Raw genomic sequence first — 18,918 nt, 5'->3', positions numbered from 1 at the left:
CCCGACCCCGCCTCGGTCACGAATGGGAAGAACAACAGTCAGTTTAGTTGCTGGCTCTGAAAAGCGACGTCAGGGCAGGTTGTTCCTTTGCTCCTCCCGAGCGTGTTTGCTGGGCTGCCTGCGCCCCTCAGCTCGTCTTCTGTGTACCTCTAGCAGAAGTGATGAGGGAATGTGGGAGCTTTCATGCACCTGAAGGCGGGGCGGGAGCCCTGATTCTAGTCACTGCTGTCCCTGCCAAGATTACAGGTTTTCAGCAGGCTGCTAGAGGTGACGGGGGAGCCGCTTCGTTTTCAGGAGCGCTTGTACTTGTTTTTCAGCTTGAGATTCAGATTCATAATGCATTAAGTGAAGACTTTTTAATACTACCTGTTTGGTGTGGGACTTTATGGCAGTTACTTAGATAACGATGTATTTTTCACTTGAAAGAAAAATTAGTCAATCTTTGTTTGAAGAAGGTGTTTGGATGGACTTCTCAGAGACGGCCCCAGGTTGCCCAGCATTACAAGGGCCCCAGTTCTAGGGGGAACCAGCAGAAGCAGTGCCAGAGTTCCTAGGGTTTTCATCATTGGAATACTTTTAATTGTAAGGGTTAATTTCTTTTGTTTAGACTGTTTCTGACATCACATTCCTGACCTGGTGGGTGGCCAATGCGAACTTTTTGACCTTTTTTACCTTTTTTCTCAGAGTTCCCTTTTTCTTTTTTCGCTAGTGAGTGATGAATCTAGTCGTGACTCAGAAGTTGCTCCTAGAGAGCACATTGGCCCTGGCGGCTCTATACAACCTCGAGAAGAAAAGCAGGAACCAGTGGTGGTTAGGCCATATCCACAGGTTCAGATGTTGACACAGCACCATCCTGTCCAGTCTGGTGCCCCGGTGACGGTGACAGCACCACCAGCACATTTGACTCCAGCTGTACCACTTTCCTTTTCAGACGGACTTATGAAGGTAATGAGGAGGTTTACAGTTCATAGGGGAAAAAATACAATCTATATTACAATTTAGAGTGTTGAGCAAAAATAAATTACACCGAAAACTTCCCTGCTTTTGTTTCTTAAGCTTTCCTTGCGTGCTTCTACTGACTTCACACTGCCTCATGGGTTTAGGTGTTCCATATGATACATAGAGGACTTCATAGTATCACAGCATTATTTTTGAGAGGGGTGGGTTTTGTTTATCTCTTAAGAGTGATTTCAGTCAGTTTCTGAAATCTTCCCTTTTCTTTGCAGGAGTGGATGAGAATATAAAATTAACTGTTAACGCCCAGTGTCTGTAGGGGAATACCATAGCCCTAACAGATTCCACTTCTGACTCACGCTGTATGTTAGAAGCTGCGCATTTCCAGTACAAAAGATGCTCTTTTTGTGAAATGGAATAGCTCTAAATGACCAATATCCTTCCTCTCCAAATACTTAACCGTACTTATCCTTGCGCAAGCTGACTTTCTCTCCAGGCTTTTACCCCCCACAATGATTTCTGCTTCAACACTGAGCTCTCATTTGGATTTGCCAACATTTCTGTCTTTGTATTTCTTGTAGCCTCCCCTGAAGCCCACCATGCCCAGCCGGCCCATTGCTCCTGCTCCACCCTCTACTCTCTCGGCTCCCACGAAGGTTCCTGGGCAAGTTACTGTGACCATGGAAAGCAACATACCACAGGCTCCAACAATTCCTGTGGCAACAATCAGTGGGCAACAGGTCTGGGGTTTTTTGTTTTGGTTTGGTTTTAGGGGTTTTTTTGCTTTGTTTTTTTTTTTCTTCTGTTCCAGCTCACTGCATGGTTAGATCAATACTAATATTGGTACAGCCGAGGTGGGCTCTTGCAGCAGGAGGGAAGGTAGAGACAGCAGGATTCCCCATTCAGTGGCCACTGGTTGTTGAATCCGTTCTGCTTGGAGCATTAAACCTCAGACTCGGTTATCACTAGCTCTTTAGAAAGCTGCTGATTTCTTGTAATCATCCAACTGATGCAGCACAGTCAGGCTGTGATAGCAGAGCCATATCCAAAAGCTGCTGTGCAGCTGAGTCTTTCCTTAAAAGCTCCTCCTGTTTCAGTATCACTTGGAGAATTTCTAGTGTAGACAAACTGCTGGGGTTCATCACTGCAGTGTTCTTTAGCTCTCCTGGGAGCAGACCAGAAGAGACTGGTGAACAGTTCATGGCTTTGCAGTGTATTCTTATTAAACCCCTAGTGACAAAATTTGAAGGGGGAGAGGTGTAGATAACGCTTTAGAAATTGTTTTCCCCTCTAACTTTGACTGCAGAGCCAATCCTTGTGATTTGAAACTAGTTTGCCAGAACACTCATCACTAAACCTCTGAAGTCTCAGTGTTTTGATGTGATGTGCCTTTAGGTGGATTTGAGTTAGGCTGGCTAAGGGTGTGGAGCAGTTTCAGTGGATTTTTCTTTATTAATATCCCTGGGAAGTCCAGAATTATTAGAAAATAGAATTAATTTGTTGCAGCATTTGCCAGGTTCCCACTATTCTCTTGACTTTACTGGAGAGATGGTATGAATCTATGCCTTAAAAGTCACTAATGGCAGAAGGGCCATCGCTCTGGTTGATATGTGGGTGACTGACGACGGACTGTCACCCACGTGCCAACCAGAAAAACAGATCAGTGAAATAGATAAATGTCTACATCTTCCACACACAATGTTAGCAGGTTCTGTAACTTTATCCTGTAGAAACATCTGCCTCTTTCCCCACTCAACTTGTAAAGCATGCAACCTTTGTACACCACGTATTTCTACAAAATCTCTTTTCTGTCTTTGGGACTTGAACATGGTAATACTGTTAGCGTGGCCATTAATTCTTGTCAACACAGCTCATCGTTTGTTTTGGGTTTTCTTATTTCTTTAATTCTGCAGGGGCATCCTAGTAACTTGCATCATATCATGGCTACCAATGTGCAGATGTCTATCATCAGAAGTAGTGCTCCTGGGCCTCCACTACACATCGGAGCTTCTCACCTGCCCCGAGGTAAAGATCTAGCTGTGCTATCCCCACCTTCTGTTCACAGCCTCTCAGGAGAGGTGCATCTAGCCTTCACCTCTAAAAATTCTCCTCGTTGCTAACACAGCTAATACTTCAGCTGTTAAAACTGCTAGCGTAAGTAGGTGACTGCTGGCCTTTTAAGTATTATGTTATCTTCAGCCACTTAGGGCAGGATTGTGTGACAGTGTTTAAAATGCTGGCAGATACCAGCACGTCTGTTATTCTAGTTCTGTGCTGTTAAAACAGTGAACACTTTCAAGAGAAAATATACACTGGTATAGACTGACCTGTCTTGCAAAATGTCATGTGTGTTCTTGGTAGCAAGCGTTGTTCACCTATGACAGTGGCACCTGAGCAGTTGTGAGGCATATTATTGTACCCACTTGTCACAGGATCACTTGTGCATTTTTGTGCATGATAATGTATCGTATTGTGTGCATTTGCATTTACCCTTGAGTTAAATGCTGGTGCCAACTACAGGCTCTTGTGTCCCAGGATTTTGGTTGCTACGACTTACAAAACAGGAGATCAGCCCCTTAAAAGAAGCCCTGGGCTCGATATAGTCTGTCTGATTTCTGACTGCAGTTTTACTTTCAAAAAGCTTATGGATTGGGCTTCCAGTTCAACTTTTAAACTGATCTGAATTCAGAGTACCATTTATATTTTTTTCTTTTCATATTTGATGTTATTTGGTCACTCAAGAAAAGTAAATTGACATGAGCAAAGACCTAATCTTTTACTAGAGTAGGTGGAAGGACTGTGCAGCTTTATTTGTAGCTGAAGTAAAATGTAGTTTTGTTGACGTGATTCTTGTGGGACAGCTGCCACAGACTTTGTATTGTCACTTATTGCATGTTTTCTTTTTTTTTTTTTTCTTCCTGCTTTTATTCTGTCTGCTTGAGTATTACCTTTCAAGGTAATAATTTCAATTAGGGACATCTGCAGAAGCTGTGCAGTCTAGTCCATCAAATGATTTCAAGGCTATTTGCGTTTGATAGCAATTTCTTTTGATCAGGAGACAGCCAACAGTAGGCAAATTAACCAAAGTCTTATTATGCTGTTGTAGCTTTAACAGTTGGTTGGGGTTTTTTTGTTTGTTTGTTTTTCTTCTATTGCACATGTTTGGGGTTTTTTTGGAACTTCATTGGGTGCAGGGAGATTATTGTTGGTATCAGGTGACTTATTTGCACATTGGCCCAGTGATCAAACTGTTTGAATTATTTCTACTGACTTCCATGGCTTGGAATAGAAAAAGATTGGATTTGCAATATAAGGTTGTTATAGGGGAGTAAGAAGTATCAATAAAGTCAATTTGTTTAAAATAATACCTACCCTTCCCCACATACTTTTGTGAACCTTACGTATATTTGTTGTAAGCCCTACTTTTAAACCAATGTCACCTGAACTGACATGCATATGAAATACATTCAAACTGAAATACATACCAGCTAACATCAGAGTCTGTCCCTGTGGTCATACTGGAGTCGTTTGGGTGCACGGTATTTTAACACACTTGGTTTGTTTCCCAGGTGCAGCGGCTGCTGCAGTGATGTCCAGTTCTAAAGTAACTACAGTCCTGAGACCAGCTTCGCAGTTGCCAAATGCAGCTACAGCCCAGCCAGCAGTTCAGCACATCATTCATCAGCCAATCCAGGCAGGTAGCAGCCAGGCAGCTCTGCAGGACACTGACCACCGGCTCCACATTCTTCCTGGCACTTACTTGTAATTGTGTATTTACTGGGCTGAGGCTACTGTCGCCTCTCTTCCAGTTCTGTTTCTTGGGTACCAGCTTCTAATAGCAAGTAGTGAAATGGTTGCATTAGTCCTGTGGTTTTATTTCCTTTGTAGACTTGGTGCCAGAAATTGGGTTTTTAACTGTCTCCAAAGTGCTTAGAAACTGGGAAGAGGATTTAGTTTAGATATACTCAAGTATAACTCAAGTTTTAAAGTCTGAAAGGTCTGGTACGATATGCTCGTGTTGATTTAGTCTTAAATATATATATATTGACATAGAAGAAAACAAATCTCGTTTTAACATGCTTCTGTATATCTCAGCTTATATACACATATAAGGAGAAGATTGTAGATATCGTCTCCCTACGTAGTACTAGTGTTCAATGTTAGGATAAAGGGTTAAACATCTTTACTTTGTGCTTTCAGTTAGGATCCCAATGTAATCACCTTTGACTTCCTGTATACGCTTGGATCAGAGTTTCTTTTCATTCTGAAGGGAACTGACCTTTGGGTTTTTTCCTAAAGACCTTCAAAGGATCCGGTCTTGTTAACTTTGTTGGTTACTGATTCCCTTGACGTACGTGCTTTGAAAACCAGGGCAGATCTGCTTAGGAGCTTGCAGATCGAGTCAGAAAGACTGGAAATATCTTAGAATGCCAAAACTTAGGGATGAGATCTAGAAAAGACAGTTTTAGCCAAATATTTCCTAGTTATTATCTAAATAGCAGAATGTCTTTTCTGAACGTGTCTCTTCTTGACTCATTTTTATAGTCTCGTCCTCCCGTGACAACTTCAAGCACTATTCCTCCGGCTGTGGTGGCAACTGTCTCGGCCACAAGAGCTCAGTCCCCTGTTATAACTACAACAGCAGCACATGCTACAGAATCAACCCTCAGGTAAAGACGCTTTGAAATCTACAGTGCTCTGACTTTACGGAGGCTGCGGGAAGGGGAAACACACGTTGATCATCCAGAGCTGATAATCCTCTAGATGTGGGGTGATATAATACAAAAATGGTAATGCTTGGGCAGTGCAAATGCTTTCAGTTCTGTGAATAAAAATTACTATAAACGTGAACTGTTGCTCTGTGTTCTGAGAAGGAAAGAGCTTCATGAATCAGATGTGATCTACTGCTTCCTAGAAAGCAGAGTTTCTGTTGTAGGAACTTGTGGCTAATTCAGCCCACCTTTTTTAGGAAGACACAGTGAAAAAATGACACATGAATGTCGAAAAGTATCCCTGATAGAAAGTCTTTTTTATGAACTGATATGCGTTATTGATAGGTCTGCCCTCCTAGTTGGGTACTTATGGAAGATGAGGACAAAACAGTGTAGTTAAAGCAGGGTGAGAAACTTGACCATGTATTTGATAGCAGTGCTGCTTTCAAAGAGAAAGAGACCAAGGCCTGATGTGTGTCCCTGCATCTTATCTTTCATATTTAGTATCCACGTGGTTATCCTCAAAACTATTTTTCTTTCTCTCCAGCCGACCCACCCTGTCTATCCAGCAGCACCCGCCTTCTGCAGCTATTAGTATTCAGCGGCCTGCACAAACGAGGGATACAGCTACTCGGATTACACTACCGTCTCACCCAGCTATAGGAACACAGAAGCCACAGCTCCACACCATGGCTCAGGTAAACTGCAAGAAGACAAAAAACCTCTTGCTTCTTCTAGATTAAGATTAAATTTGGGAGAAGAGTTAGCATTAGGTTAGAAGTTCACGTTCTTTACAGTCAGTGCAACGTGATTCCATACTAAGTAAATATTTTAAATGTACTAGTCTTTTAACTTGAAGGTTTTCTTTTCTTTCCATAGAAAACCATTTTCAGTACTGGTACTCCAGTGGCAGCAGCAACAGTGGCACCTATTTTGGCAACGAATACGATTGCTTCAGCAACCACAGCTGGTGAATATTCATAATGCTATTGTGGGAGAGTTGTGGGGTGTGGTTTTTGTTGGGTTTCCTCCTTGAAGATGGGACCTGATTACTTTTGAGGAATTCTTTGTCTATGGTAAAGAGTGTATTTGGAAGTGCAGGAGCAGACTTCAGGAGAGAAATTGCTGGGTTCTTCAGGGAGGTTGTTTGGGTTAGGTTTTTTGCCCTCTTTATTTGGATATAGATACACTGGTATGATAGGGCTCCGCAGAAAGATCTTCTATGTTTTTTTTTTCCTTCTTCTTTAGGTTCTGTGTCTCACACCCAAGCGCCTACAAGCACCATTGTCACCATGACAATGCCCTCCCATTCTTCCCATGCCACAGCTGTCACGACCTCAAACATCCCAGTTGGTGAGTGATTTCAGTTTTAAGAAGAGCGTGTAACTGACGCTTCAATTTTCTGTTTATACTAGTAGTGTTTCTGCATATTAGCAAATTAATGAGGGGAAGAAAACCAGTTCAAGCTGGGAGAAACCAATTAACAAGTCTACTGTGGCATAGCTTTTTTTAATACCAGAAAGAAATAGATGTTCTAGGAGAAGTAAGTAATAAAATGGTTCATTAACTTACTCAATTCAATTTTTAGATGAACTTGGGCTTTCTGGCATTTCAGAACCTGCATTGTATATACTAGAAGTTGTAACTGCTTGGTGATAGAATATGGCTTTCATAGTTGATTTTGTAAGTTCCTTCCTGTGCTTCTTGAGGCGTTAGCTGTAGCCTAGTCGAGTTTGGTTAGTGTGTTCATTTGGAGGTAAAACACTAAGGTCTAAAGGTGGGAAACTTATTTGCCTAGATGTGGAATCTGCCTGAGATGTTTCCTACAGAACCACATAAGTTTCCTTTTGTTCATCTCTGCTTTCCTGCTGTCCTCCTTCTTGTTCTTTTGAAATCTTTTATCTTTCCCTGCCATAAATTTCCAAGGAGTGAAGTTGTATCTTGATACGTCAGTGTTTCCTGTAAAGCTTTTGTAGGTGTTTTCTTTTCTTGGCCTCTGTCTATGTATACTTGTCTGCCTTGATCTCACTTCCCTTGGTCTCTTCAAATTCTGCTTTGAAAACTTGAATAAATAAGTTCTTGACAGCAGAAAGGATTGGGCTGATCCTAAGAAAAAAAAAAATCATTTGAGCACTGGAGTAACTTAACCTGTTAGCAAGTATAACTTATATATGTATTTATAATGTCCTCCTATTCTGGTACAAATTGATGAAAAATGCTTCATTTCCCTTGCTCTTTCTTCCTATTGAGGAAACTTATCATCACTGTGGATAGGAAATCATCTGGGGATGGGGTGGTTTTTCATTTGGTGCCGGGGGAGGAGTAGTATTGGGGTTTTTGCCAGGAGAATTAATCTTGCCTTTGCAGTGTCTACCAGCTTTTCCTTTGACCGTTAACTGATTACATGTTTGTCTTTATGCAGCTAAAGTGGTTCCTCAGCAAATCACGCATACTTCTCCCCGGATCCAGTCTGATTACACAGCAGAGAGGAGTAATCTCATACCCCTCTCTAGTCACCGGGCATCTCCAAACCCAGTAGCAATGGAAACCAGAAATGACAACAGGTGGGGAAATAACAGCTCTATGAATGAGAGTGTGTGTGAGTAGGTTTTGAGTGCCTTGCTGCTTTTCTGGGTTCTGATACGCTGGAAATAATGTGTTTTAAAAACCCGGGATGGGGGCGATTTGGTAGTTTTGAATTAATCACGATAGTTGAGATGCTTGATAGCTTATGACAGTTGAGATTACAAAACTCAGGGAGTGGCCCAAAGGCAGGGGTTGAAGATGGACTGTTGAAACGGTGTGTACAATACTTGCTCTCTTTGATGCCTGTAGGCAGTCGGTGCCTGTCCAGTTCCAGTATTTCTTACCAACATACCCGCCCTCTGCCTATCCTTTGACTGCGCACACCTATACCCCCATCACCAGCTCGGTGTCCACCATTCGCCAATATCCAGGTAAGACAAGCTTTGGGGCAAGCTGACTTTGATGCTTTGTTCAGTTGTTAGCTTATGTGTGAGCTTTAGTGGTGGGAGAAGAGGCTTTTATGCTTGATTCTGACAATTTGTCACAAAAAGTCTTTGACGACTTGTTGGCTGAGGGGAAAACTTATGGGCAAGGGATATTGAACTACTTCAGAGGTACTAAACACAGCTAATAACAGTTTTCTTATTAGGAGTTTTACATTTGATATCCAAAGGTTTGCACCTCTAAGTAAAAGTTTTTGATTCTACAAATCAAAACAGTTCAACTCCTCCAAACCAAACCAGCTCTTTGATGCACCTTCATTCCTTGGTGTTCTGACAAGCCCATTTTAATCTCTTTCCACATGAGTGTACAGTTTGAGAGAGAAACCTGAACCAAAAATGGAAAAAATAAGCTGCATTGCACACTTTTGCGTTAGTGTTCTATTTAAAAGAATGGAGCAATTAATGTGTTTGAACTGTTGCAGTAATTTGCAGACAGTCAAAAAATCGTGTAATGTGAGCCCACATAGTCAACCTAAACTTATGTCATTCTGTGACAAAATTTGGAGCGCTTTTAGGTAAAACCAAGTGGTTTAGGACTGTTCTCTCTAATGTGATAATCTCCACAGTCCAAACCCTAGGAATATGCGCAATTTGGATTTTCATGGCACATCTGCGTCAGCTGGCAGCATGTTAGCCTTGAGCAGTATAGAGGGAATTTGGAAGGACTTGGAGGTGGCAAAGCCCATTTGCAGAATGGGAAAGTGTGCATGGAGAATTGCGCTACTGGGGCCTGTTCTTTCTGACATTGAAATTCCAGTGAAAAGTTGCAAGTCCTGAGTATGTCATGTCAGGATTTGAGGTGGGCTTCAGGATAATTAAATGACTTGCAAAAGGGACAGGTGAGCGTCTTTTGTACCTTCCTGCACTTTGGCTGAAGGTTTTAAAGGAGAATGTGCAGGGAAGTGGTGGTACTTGATGTTGGACAGAGCCCCTGATAGAACATGGTTGCAGACTGTCAGGAATTTCAGTTTTCGTAGCGTATTGGGGTGATGGTAGGCTAATACTAATTTTTAAAAAAGCAGATGTGGGTTCGTCAGCAGGAGCTCATTAACAGAGACATTTTGCTTGTTAAATTGACTTGAAGGTACTAATTATGGCAGTAACCTGTGACAACTCAAAGCAGACAATTCAAGGTATCAGGAGGGACATACACCTGTGCTGAGCACAGCCAGTTGAGGACTTAGATGAAAGTGCAGAGGAGACTTTTTAAAAGATCACTGAGATAAGGAGGGTTAATACAGAATTTTGAGGAAGAATGTTGGCTTTGGCTTTCCAAATGCTGGTTGTGTTTATATAGTCTCCCAAAAGGATTTTGTTGGATAGAAAGTTCTGCAACAAGAGTGTTTTGCATAAGGTGTTCCACTAAGAGAGTTAATGTGCCATACTTTATACAGAAGCCATTTTCAGGGACCTGGTGCTGGATTTCAGGGGTTTGACAGCTGTTTTTAGAGTGTCTTGTCAGCACAAGAACTTGATAGAAATCCTGTGACAATGAGAAAAACAGCTTGTTCGGCGATGAGAGGGCTCTCCATTGTTAGCAAGCAAGTCCATTGCTGGCAAGTTCGCACTTGCATTCTGTGTATGGCTGCAGAAATAGTGGTACTGTTCTGTAAAGACTGGAAATCTGGAGATCCAGGAGCTGCAGGTAGTCTAACAGCATCGTTAAATGCTGCCTGGGAGAAGTGTAATATGCTGTATACTAGATCTGGAAAGATGGAATCATAGTTGCTCAGAGCTGTAAATTCAAATAAATGAATTGAATTTCTGAGAACAGGTGCTTCATTGGGAACATCGTTCTGCCACAAAAAGATTTTGTTTTAGCTGTGGGATCCAGCCTATAATTGCAAGCCCTGTTCTGAGTCAGATGAGATTGTACTCAACTTCAGAACAGTTCGTCCACTTGCGCGAAGGAAAATTTTTTTTTTATGACTATGTGGGTAGGGAAAGGGGATAAGGAAGTAAGCCCTATTTTAAGGTGCTTACACTTGAGTCTCTGCTTGCTTTTGTACAATCAAAGGTTTGGTGTTTTTTAATTTATGCAACAATAAGCTCTGTGGAAAGACTCTCTTTTGAAAAGAAATGTCTTAGGCTTCTGATTTTCTTTCTTCTTTTTTTTTAAGCAGGGAAAATCCTAAGTGTTGGTACTTTAAAAGCATTGTAAAATAAAATACTGAGCAAAAATAGTCCAGTGAGACTGGAAGCTGGGTACAGAGATATAATTTGAATCTAACCAAAAGTGGACTTAAACTTGATGTCTTCTCTCTTGTTGCAATTTGAAATAGAAAATGGAATGGAAATAAGCAGCAATGTTTCGTTCTTCTGGCAGACAATCTGGCCTCTCCACTCTCAAATTTACTGCTGCAACAAGCAGCCTGGCAAATTGATTTTTCAAAGCGAAATAGTCTTTGAAATAAATATTTGAGTGAGAGGTGCTGGGGGAACCGAGGCGACCCAGTGGGCAGGTGTGACGAGGTGTCTGTGTTGCTGCTCCCAGTTTCAGCCCAGGCGCCCAACTCGGCCATCACGGCTCAGACTGGCGTAGGAGTGGCCTCCACTGTCCACCTCAACCCCATGCAGCTGATGACTGTAGATGCGTCTCATGCCCGTCACATCCAGGGCATCCAGCCGGCACCCATCAGTGCGCAGGGGATCCAGCCAGCGCCAATCAGTGCCCAGGGCATTCAGCCAGCACCAATTGGGACGCAAGGGCTCCACCCCGCTGCGCCAATTGGCACGCAGGGGCTGCAGCCAGCACCAATCAGTGCTCAGCAGCCACAAGCCGACACCAAGACTTCAGGTAAGAGCAACCAGCAAAGTCCACGCTTTGGGTCTAGTCAGAGCAACTCAACTTCTGTCCTACAAACCTGGCTTATGTTTTTTTCTTTTAGTCTGACTAATGATCTTGTTATAGTCTCTGTGGTCCAGTAGTGGACACTAAATACTATATATTACAATATAATACGCATATTCTCCCAGCAAATATTTTTTTACCTATTTCTTACTTTATTTTTTTTAAGCGTACCGGGTGGAGTGTGTGGGTAGCCTTGAATGGGTTACTTCAGTGCAAAAGACTGGTAGTTCCTGAGCTTAAACAAATCTCTTCAGTAAGGCCTTGTGGGAAAAGTCATTTACAAGTAAACGATGTTCCCCGAACTGTTCCGGCTACGCATTAGATCACAGTAGCAATTAAAATACGGCCCAGTACCTTCAGCAGTTGGTAACCTCATCTTGGACTGTGATAGAAACAGTCTTTCATTAAAAGTGATTGGTCTGATGAAACCCCCACAACCTACTGAAGAAACGGGATATGGCAAGCAAGAGAATGTGCTGTGCAAAGCTGGCAGACTTACTGTGTGGTAACTTCCTGACTGTCTAAATGTTCTGCATCAGTTAGTTGGCCAAACAGGCTTTGGTGGCAGAAGGTCAGAACATAAACACAGCTGATGGTGCTTGCTTACGAGTGGCATGTATTGCCAGGTAGACTCTACCAGGAGCATTATTCTGTTGACCCAGTTGTGTTGGTGATCTCCCTAGCGATTTCTGCGTTTTCCATTTCTTCTGGAAAAGATTATTTCCCTAGCAGCAGTTGTTAGGCAGGAGGTAGTTTCCATCTTGCCTGCAGAAGGTTCAGCGATCAGATTGCTTGTAGCAAAAGTATTGCTTACAAGATAGTCTGAAAGCACTGCAGTTAAAGACTGAGGGAGTCAAGGGAGCATGGACAACGTGCTCTGCAAACACCTGCTTTGTCATCAAATTTCCTTAAGTAACTGCTGCTTTTTCCTCTCTGTGTCTGTTCTTCTCTCTGCTGTGTCAATGTCCATCCTTCCCAGCAGTAGTCTTGGCAGACGGAGCCACCATTGTGGCCAATCCTATTAGCAACACATTCAACACGGCTTCTGCAGCAACTACAGTTGTGCAGACCCATAGCCAGAGTGCCAGTGCCAGTGCACCAGCCCAGGGCTCTTCCCCGCGCCCCAGCATCCTCCGGAAGAAACCAACCACCGATGGGTGAGTAGAATTGAAGATGACATGTGAATGACACTTCTGTGCAATCTAGCCTGGCTAAATGGCATCATTTTGGTAGAAATAAGACAAGTTTTAGCGGATTATTCAGTCAGCAGTGGTTGTGAGTAACCTGCTGATCTGTGAAACGCACTTCTTTTCCTCCCCCAGGGTAGGATATCGTTTTCTCGTACTGTCAGGAATAAAATGAGAAGAAGGACAGTTTGTCTCCTAGCTCTTGAAAGTGACCTTTTGAGGGAAAGTGGATTTGAGGCTTTCTTGCTTAGTGTAATAAAAACAAAGAGTTCATAATCTACTAAAATTAGAATTCTCTGCTTTGTCTTCTGTGCTTTTCTTGGAAGAATATGTGGATGAGTAGAAAGGATAGGATTAGTACCCTGCTGTGAAATCTTATTAGGAAAAAGGGAGGGAGTAACTTCAACTCTTAAAATACTTTATGTTGCCTGTCTAATTTTAAATGCCTGAATAGAGAGGGAAGAGACAGCTTTAGAATTAACAATGCATTTCCTCCCGACTAACGACTGAAAACGTTTGGAACTGATGTGTCCTACGAGATTAATATTGCTTTTTTTTTTTTTTTTTTAATTTGGGTGGAAACCTTTCTTAAGGCAGAGAAGCTGCAGGCTGTAAAACTGAAACAGAAATTAAAGAAGCAGAGGTAGATCACTAAAGAATGTTTCCATTTGAGAGGTTGATTATTTTGGACAACAGTTTGACTTCCAGCCCCACAGGAGATTGAATAGTCTCCAAAATACTTTTCTGGATTCAGCCCTGTGCTGCCTAACATCCACATTCAGGGCTTGGAGATCTTGGAATCAGGCTTTGACACAGTCTAGTCCAACTAAATGAAGCAGATGCCTGGCTGAGCACTGTTTAGTTCCAGATGATTTGCTCAGTCTTGAAATAGCAGTGGAGGACAGTGGCATGGCCAGACCTCCCTTTGTCCGCTGTTGGAGCCTGGCAGTCTCAGTAAGATGCTCCGACTGGCAGGGTGAAAGTAAAGCTGGCCTTCCTGGAGAAACCCTAAACGGGGGTGAGACTAGGCCAGAGCAACTAATCTTTTATCTTTAAAGAGAATTAAACATAACATCTAATTTGAAAAGTAAAATGAGACTCTGTAGCAAATCAGTTATACTGGAGACAGAGCGCAATGATACAGCTGTAACTCCTACCCTGATTTGGGCAAGAGAGGGTTGATTCTTCTGCTCTCAGTGGTATTTGTCTTTGCATCAGGGAGGCAGGAATCTTAGATCTGTCTGTCTCTTACAGGCTGGCAGTCCGGAAAAGCTTAATTCCACCTCAGCCACCTGAAGTAGCTAGCACGCGTGTCGAGAGTACTATGCGAAGCACATCTGGATCACCAAGGCCTGCTGGGTAAGACTTTAGGAAACAACCAACTGCATCATAATAGTTTCATTATATTTGTTTGATTTGGATTCTTTGGCTATTGGAGCATTTTCCTTTCTTTCGGGAAACTTCATCTATTTGGAATTTGTCAGTGTCATGACTTTGAACAGACTGGACTAGTTCTGCTGCTGTGAAGCTGAGGCAGTAGCCTTTTAAAAGATGTGGTTATGAGCTTTCATAGAAACAAACAAAAAACCCTCTGCTGTTTTAAGGGATAGGCCTCGCAACTTTCTTCTGTAGTACTTGGAAATTAATGCTGACGAAAGGTAAATGGAGCTTCTACCCTGCTTCGGTTGAGTTCAGTGGCTTTACAATTTAGTGGTTTATAACTATTAGCCACAGTGGGAGCTCTTGCAAACAGGATGGGGGGCAGTACAGCTTTGGGTATAAGTTCCTCTTGTCTGCGTTGTGAAACTTGATCCTTTTACAAGTATTTTGAAGTTACCTGGAATTAGTCATAAGATTTTCTTGTTACAGTGAGTGGAAGAAAATAGCATCTATAATAAATAGAAAGGATTAGAAAGGGAGTGGAGGAGGAAATGTAATTGAGATGACACCTTCTCCTGTTGTTAAACACATTATTGAGCCAGGAGTTACGTGCGGGTGCAGGAAAAACTGGATAGTCTGAATCCAGCTCAGCTCATTCACTTTGTGCTAGGTGGTCATGACTGAGATGCAGTTAACTTCAGTTTGTTTTGCTTTTTTTATGTTGCAGTGCCAAGCCAAAACCTGAAATTCATGTGTCCATGGCCACTCCAGTCACTGTGTCTATGGAGGCAGTGTCTAATCAAGGCGGCGAGCAGCCCACCATTGCAGTCCCCCCCACTTCCCAGCAACCCCCCTCTGCCATTCCAACAATCATCGCAGCAGCCAGTCCCACTTCGCAGCCTGCAGCAGCTCTGTCCACCATTCCAGGAGCTGTCCCGGCCGCTCCACCAACTTCTACCACAATTGTGGCAGCACCCGCTCCTCCATCAACCATGAGCGGTGCCCTGTCAGCAGTGCTGGGTCCTGCGGTACCAGAGATAAAAATCAAAGAAGAAGTGGAGCCTATGGACATAATGCGACCAGTATCTGGTAGGTGGTTGTTAATCATCAGGTTGTTTCTTTTGTTGTGGAGACAGTGTAGAAATTAGGAGAATTTCAACACCACCATCCTGAAAATGAAACTGCATCTCTTTCATGGTAGCACAGAATACCAGTCAAAGGGTTCCTTATTACTCATAAAGTTCTTCTTTGCCTTCTACCTCGTCTCCCATGAAATCGCTTGTTATTGTGACTGCTTTGTTCATGTTCAAATGATCCAACTCCAAAGAGTCTGTGTGAATTCCTCGCTTAAAACAGGTACCACATGCTCAGCAGCAGTACCAATATATTATGAATCAGTACAGTTAATTTCAGTTTTCTCACAAATCCTGCTGTTCAGGTCCAAGGGCCTTTTTTGTATGTGAAGAATTAGTGACCAGCGTAGGACTTCATAGGGCCCTCCTGTGATTCATGGATATTTTTCTCTAGAACTTTTTAAAATATTCATTATGTTGCCTTACTTGTCCAGGTTGGCCATAGTTGCTATCAGATGGTACGATCAGTAAAATTCAGATCCTTATGGATCTCAAATCAGGCACTATACAGTGGCAAAATGATACGAATGCATCCCATGTTGATGGTTATGTGGTATCAGAGTTCTGTTTTAGTTGTTGGTTTCATCACTCTCCTCAAAGCTGTATGTTGTTCTGTGATGGAAGAAGCTGCTTGCTACAGATGTCTCTAAAGCACGGGCAGGTAGCATTAGGCTCTTCTTTTGTCTTGCTGGCAATTGTGTGTATGCCAAATTGTCAAGAGATCCCATCCCATCCCAGAAACTTTTTGTTGAGCCTGAGTCACGGCCGAGTGAGCTTTTCCCTCCGAATGTCAAGGAGCGTTCCCTCAAACTACTGCCGCTGTGCTGCCCAACTTCAGAGTGTGTCGATTGGTGCAGTAACCTGCTGACACAGTGCTGTTGTCTTGGCAGCACGAGTGGACTCTTGCGGGGAGTACTGCATTCGGGTTTGATTGCATGTGACTCTCCCTACGTTACAAAGAGGAAAGGGACTTGCTTGCTATTGACTGTGATCTGTGCTGGACATACAAAGGACATACAAAGATACCTTTTTTACAGTAACACAAGACAGATGTTAATGTGGATTCCTTTTTGTAGCATTCAACTAACATAAGCTTCGAATATGAAGGAACCGAGGGACAATTGTCTCTGCTCTCATTCTTTATGCTCTTGTACGTGAGACACTAAAGATCTTGGGGTATAGGCTTGTCCCCGCAATTGCTGCTGGCTTAATATCTGCCCTTCTACACACATGGAGCTGAAGTGCACATACAATGGAGCCCAGGTTCCTCACAATGCGCTGAGACAGCAACTACTGTTGGAGATAGTGTTCAAACAATGCTAGCGTGTTGCCTTTACACTACTGACGGTTTGGGTTTTCTTCCTCTTTCCTTCCTCTCAGCAGTCCCTCCTTTGACTACAAGTACTGTGTCTCCGTCTTTGGCGTTGCTGGCCAACAACCTTTCAATGCCTCCAAGTGATTTGCCACCTGGTGCCTCCCCGAGGAAGAAACCCCGTAAGCAGCAGCATGTCATCTCCACAGAGGAAGGGGACATGATGGAAACAAACAGCACTGATGATGAGAAATCCACTGCCAAAAGTTTGCTGGTGAAGGCAGAGAAGCGCAAGTCTCCTCCCAAGGAGTATATAGGTAATGTCATCTCTAATGTCTATTTTCCTATTCAAATGTCTGCATTTTTGCTTCCTTTTGTTTCTCAGAGAAGGTGCTCTGTCATTCTCCGTCTTTGAAAATATAAATAATACAGAATGGAAGTAATCAGTTTCTCAGCACTTTCTGTATAGTGACGTTCAGGGGAAATAACCTTTCTTGATATATAAGGCATCATTTTGAACAAGGTGGTGCTTACCGATCTTCTGCTGGAGTTACTGTGTCATGCTGATCTTCCACTTTCACCTACTTAATGATGATAATAACACAGTTCTCCCTGGATCCTTTTCTAGATGAAGAAGGTGTAAGATACGTCCCTGTGCGTCCAAGGCCGCCTATCACATTGCTCCGGCATTATCGCAATCCTTGGAAAGCCGCTTACCACCACTTTCAGAGATACAGCGATGTCCGGGTAAAAGGTCAGTCTGCTGCTTGTAGTTTGAGAGTTTTATTCATCCAGGATGAACCGCTTCAGCGTCTCCGGTAACGGTGTCTTAGGAGCATTCTGGGCTAGCTGGTGTTGATAAGCAATCCCACAAAAAGGTTTTGATTGCAATTTGGAAAACAAGGGTTGATCAAGTGAGCTAGATGTTGCCTAGATTTCTTCCGCTCTCAAGATAAAAGAGGAAAGAAGGGAAGGACACTACATAGGATTAGCTGTAATTTTGTAAAAGAAAAAATCTTATGGTTATTGAGAAATGTATTTACGTACAGTAATAGAAACTTAAAGAAGGTAATCCTTAAAGAAGTGACATGCGATGGTGATACGCTACAGTTGAGTTTTCTGATTCTCTTACTACCTAACAAACTTGCCAGTTTAATCAAAAACATTCTAGATTTAGCGTAACTAGTCTTGTCAACTGACAGATGGGCTTTTAAAGAAGATTTTTTTCTAATATGAGGAAAATAGAGATCAGATACTGTTTTTCAGGCTTTTTAGCTGGTATCTTAGAATTTTTAAGCAGACTAGGTTTTCACAACTGTGTAAATACATCAAGGAGGGAGTAGATCTGTATTTCAGTGGTAAAGGATGGACCCTTTTTCATGCAGCGTGTTGAAACACTGAGCACCACCTTTTTTAAGTGGGGGGGGAAACCAGGACATAATTTTTCTGGAAATACAGATAACCTATTAATAAGCGAGAGCAGTGGTCAGATACATGGCAGATGGGTAGCTGTTTTCCTATCTGAATCAAAACGTTGCTTACTCTCGTTTATTAAGATGTATGGAGAGCCAGAGTTGGGTTAGTGGTTTTGTTTGAGAAGAGAGGCCTGGTGAACTCCTGAAATTTGAATAACGATTCTTTGTATTTCCCGGTGACAGAAGAGAAGAAGGCCATGCTACAGGAGATTGCCAATCAGAAGGGTGTATCCTGTCGCGCGCAAGGGTGGAAGGTCCATCTCTGTGCGGCACAGCTACTTCAGCTGGTAGGTGAAAGAGGCTTGCAGCTTCCTACAACATGGGGGAACAGAGAGTTGCGTAAGACAGGAGGATGTTTTTACAAACTCAGCACATGGTCATCTGGCATTGGGATACCGTAAAGGAGCTGGTGTGTAGTGCCCAAAGGGAGTGGGACGTGCTTTCCCCTTTCTCAGGAATGTGGCGTAAGTCGCTTGGAAACTTAAGAGTGTTGATTTTGATCCAGACATAAGAGCTGATGTATTTTGTACAGATGATCAAAATTGGCAACTCCCTCCTGCTGATGCACAGGTCTGAAGAAGCGTCTGTTTGGGATGGTGCGGCTGATCTGAGGAGGCAGCACTGATCCACATTCCTGGATGCTTCTGTTTCAGGTTGGGGGTGAGGTAGGTGCTCTGCATTCTAGCACCAAACTCCCCAAAACCTCTGCATTCCTGGAATAGTATTGTGAGAAATAGGGGAAGCAGTTCTGGTTAGGATCCATGTTTGTTCAGAAGTGGAGCAATCCTGTAAATAGGATGTTAGTAAGAATGATAGTGCCACACTCTACGTCAGAGGCTCCATCTTCTGAATGACTAACATGAGCAGCCGAGAGGGGAACAGATT

At 42.8% G+C, this 18,918-nt stretch overlaps 1 protein-coding gene across 1 annotated transcript; it reads left to right on the top strand.

Moving 5' to 3' along the window:
* Window positions 1–834: 834 nt before the first annotated feature.
* Window positions 835–18,658, top strand: SAP130 (Sin3A-associated protein, 130kDa). Its single transcript, XM_009583359.1, has 18 exons — window positions 835–945; window positions 1,536–1,694; window positions 2,868–2,979; window positions 4,524–4,648; window positions 5,500–5,624; window positions 6,214–6,364; window positions 6,546–6,636; window positions 6,915–7,019; window positions 8,089–8,230; window positions 8,502–8,623; window positions 11,190–11,492; window positions 12,526–12,703; window positions 13,988–14,092; window positions 14,841–15,202; window positions 16,627–16,875; window positions 17,187–17,312; window positions 18,217–18,320; window positions 18,566–18,658. Exons 1-18 carry the CDS (start codon window positions 835–837, stop codon window positions 18,656–18,658), a joined length of 2,763 nt encoding a protein of 920 aa, XP_009581654.1.
* The last annotated feature ends 260 nt before the right edge of the window (window positions 18,659–18,918 follow it).

This window comes from Fulmarus glacialis, unplaced genomic scaffold, assembly GCF_000690835.1.
Source record: "Fulmarus glacialis isolate BGI_N327 unplaced genomic scaffold, ASM69083v1 scaffold27078, whole genome shotgun sequence".
Lineage (NCBI taxonomy): Eukaryota > Metazoa > Chordata > Aves > Procellariiformes > Procellariidae > Fulmarus > Fulmarus glacialis.
Note: the sequence above shows the minus strand (reverse complement) of the source record. Positions and strands in the feature narration are given on the sequence as shown.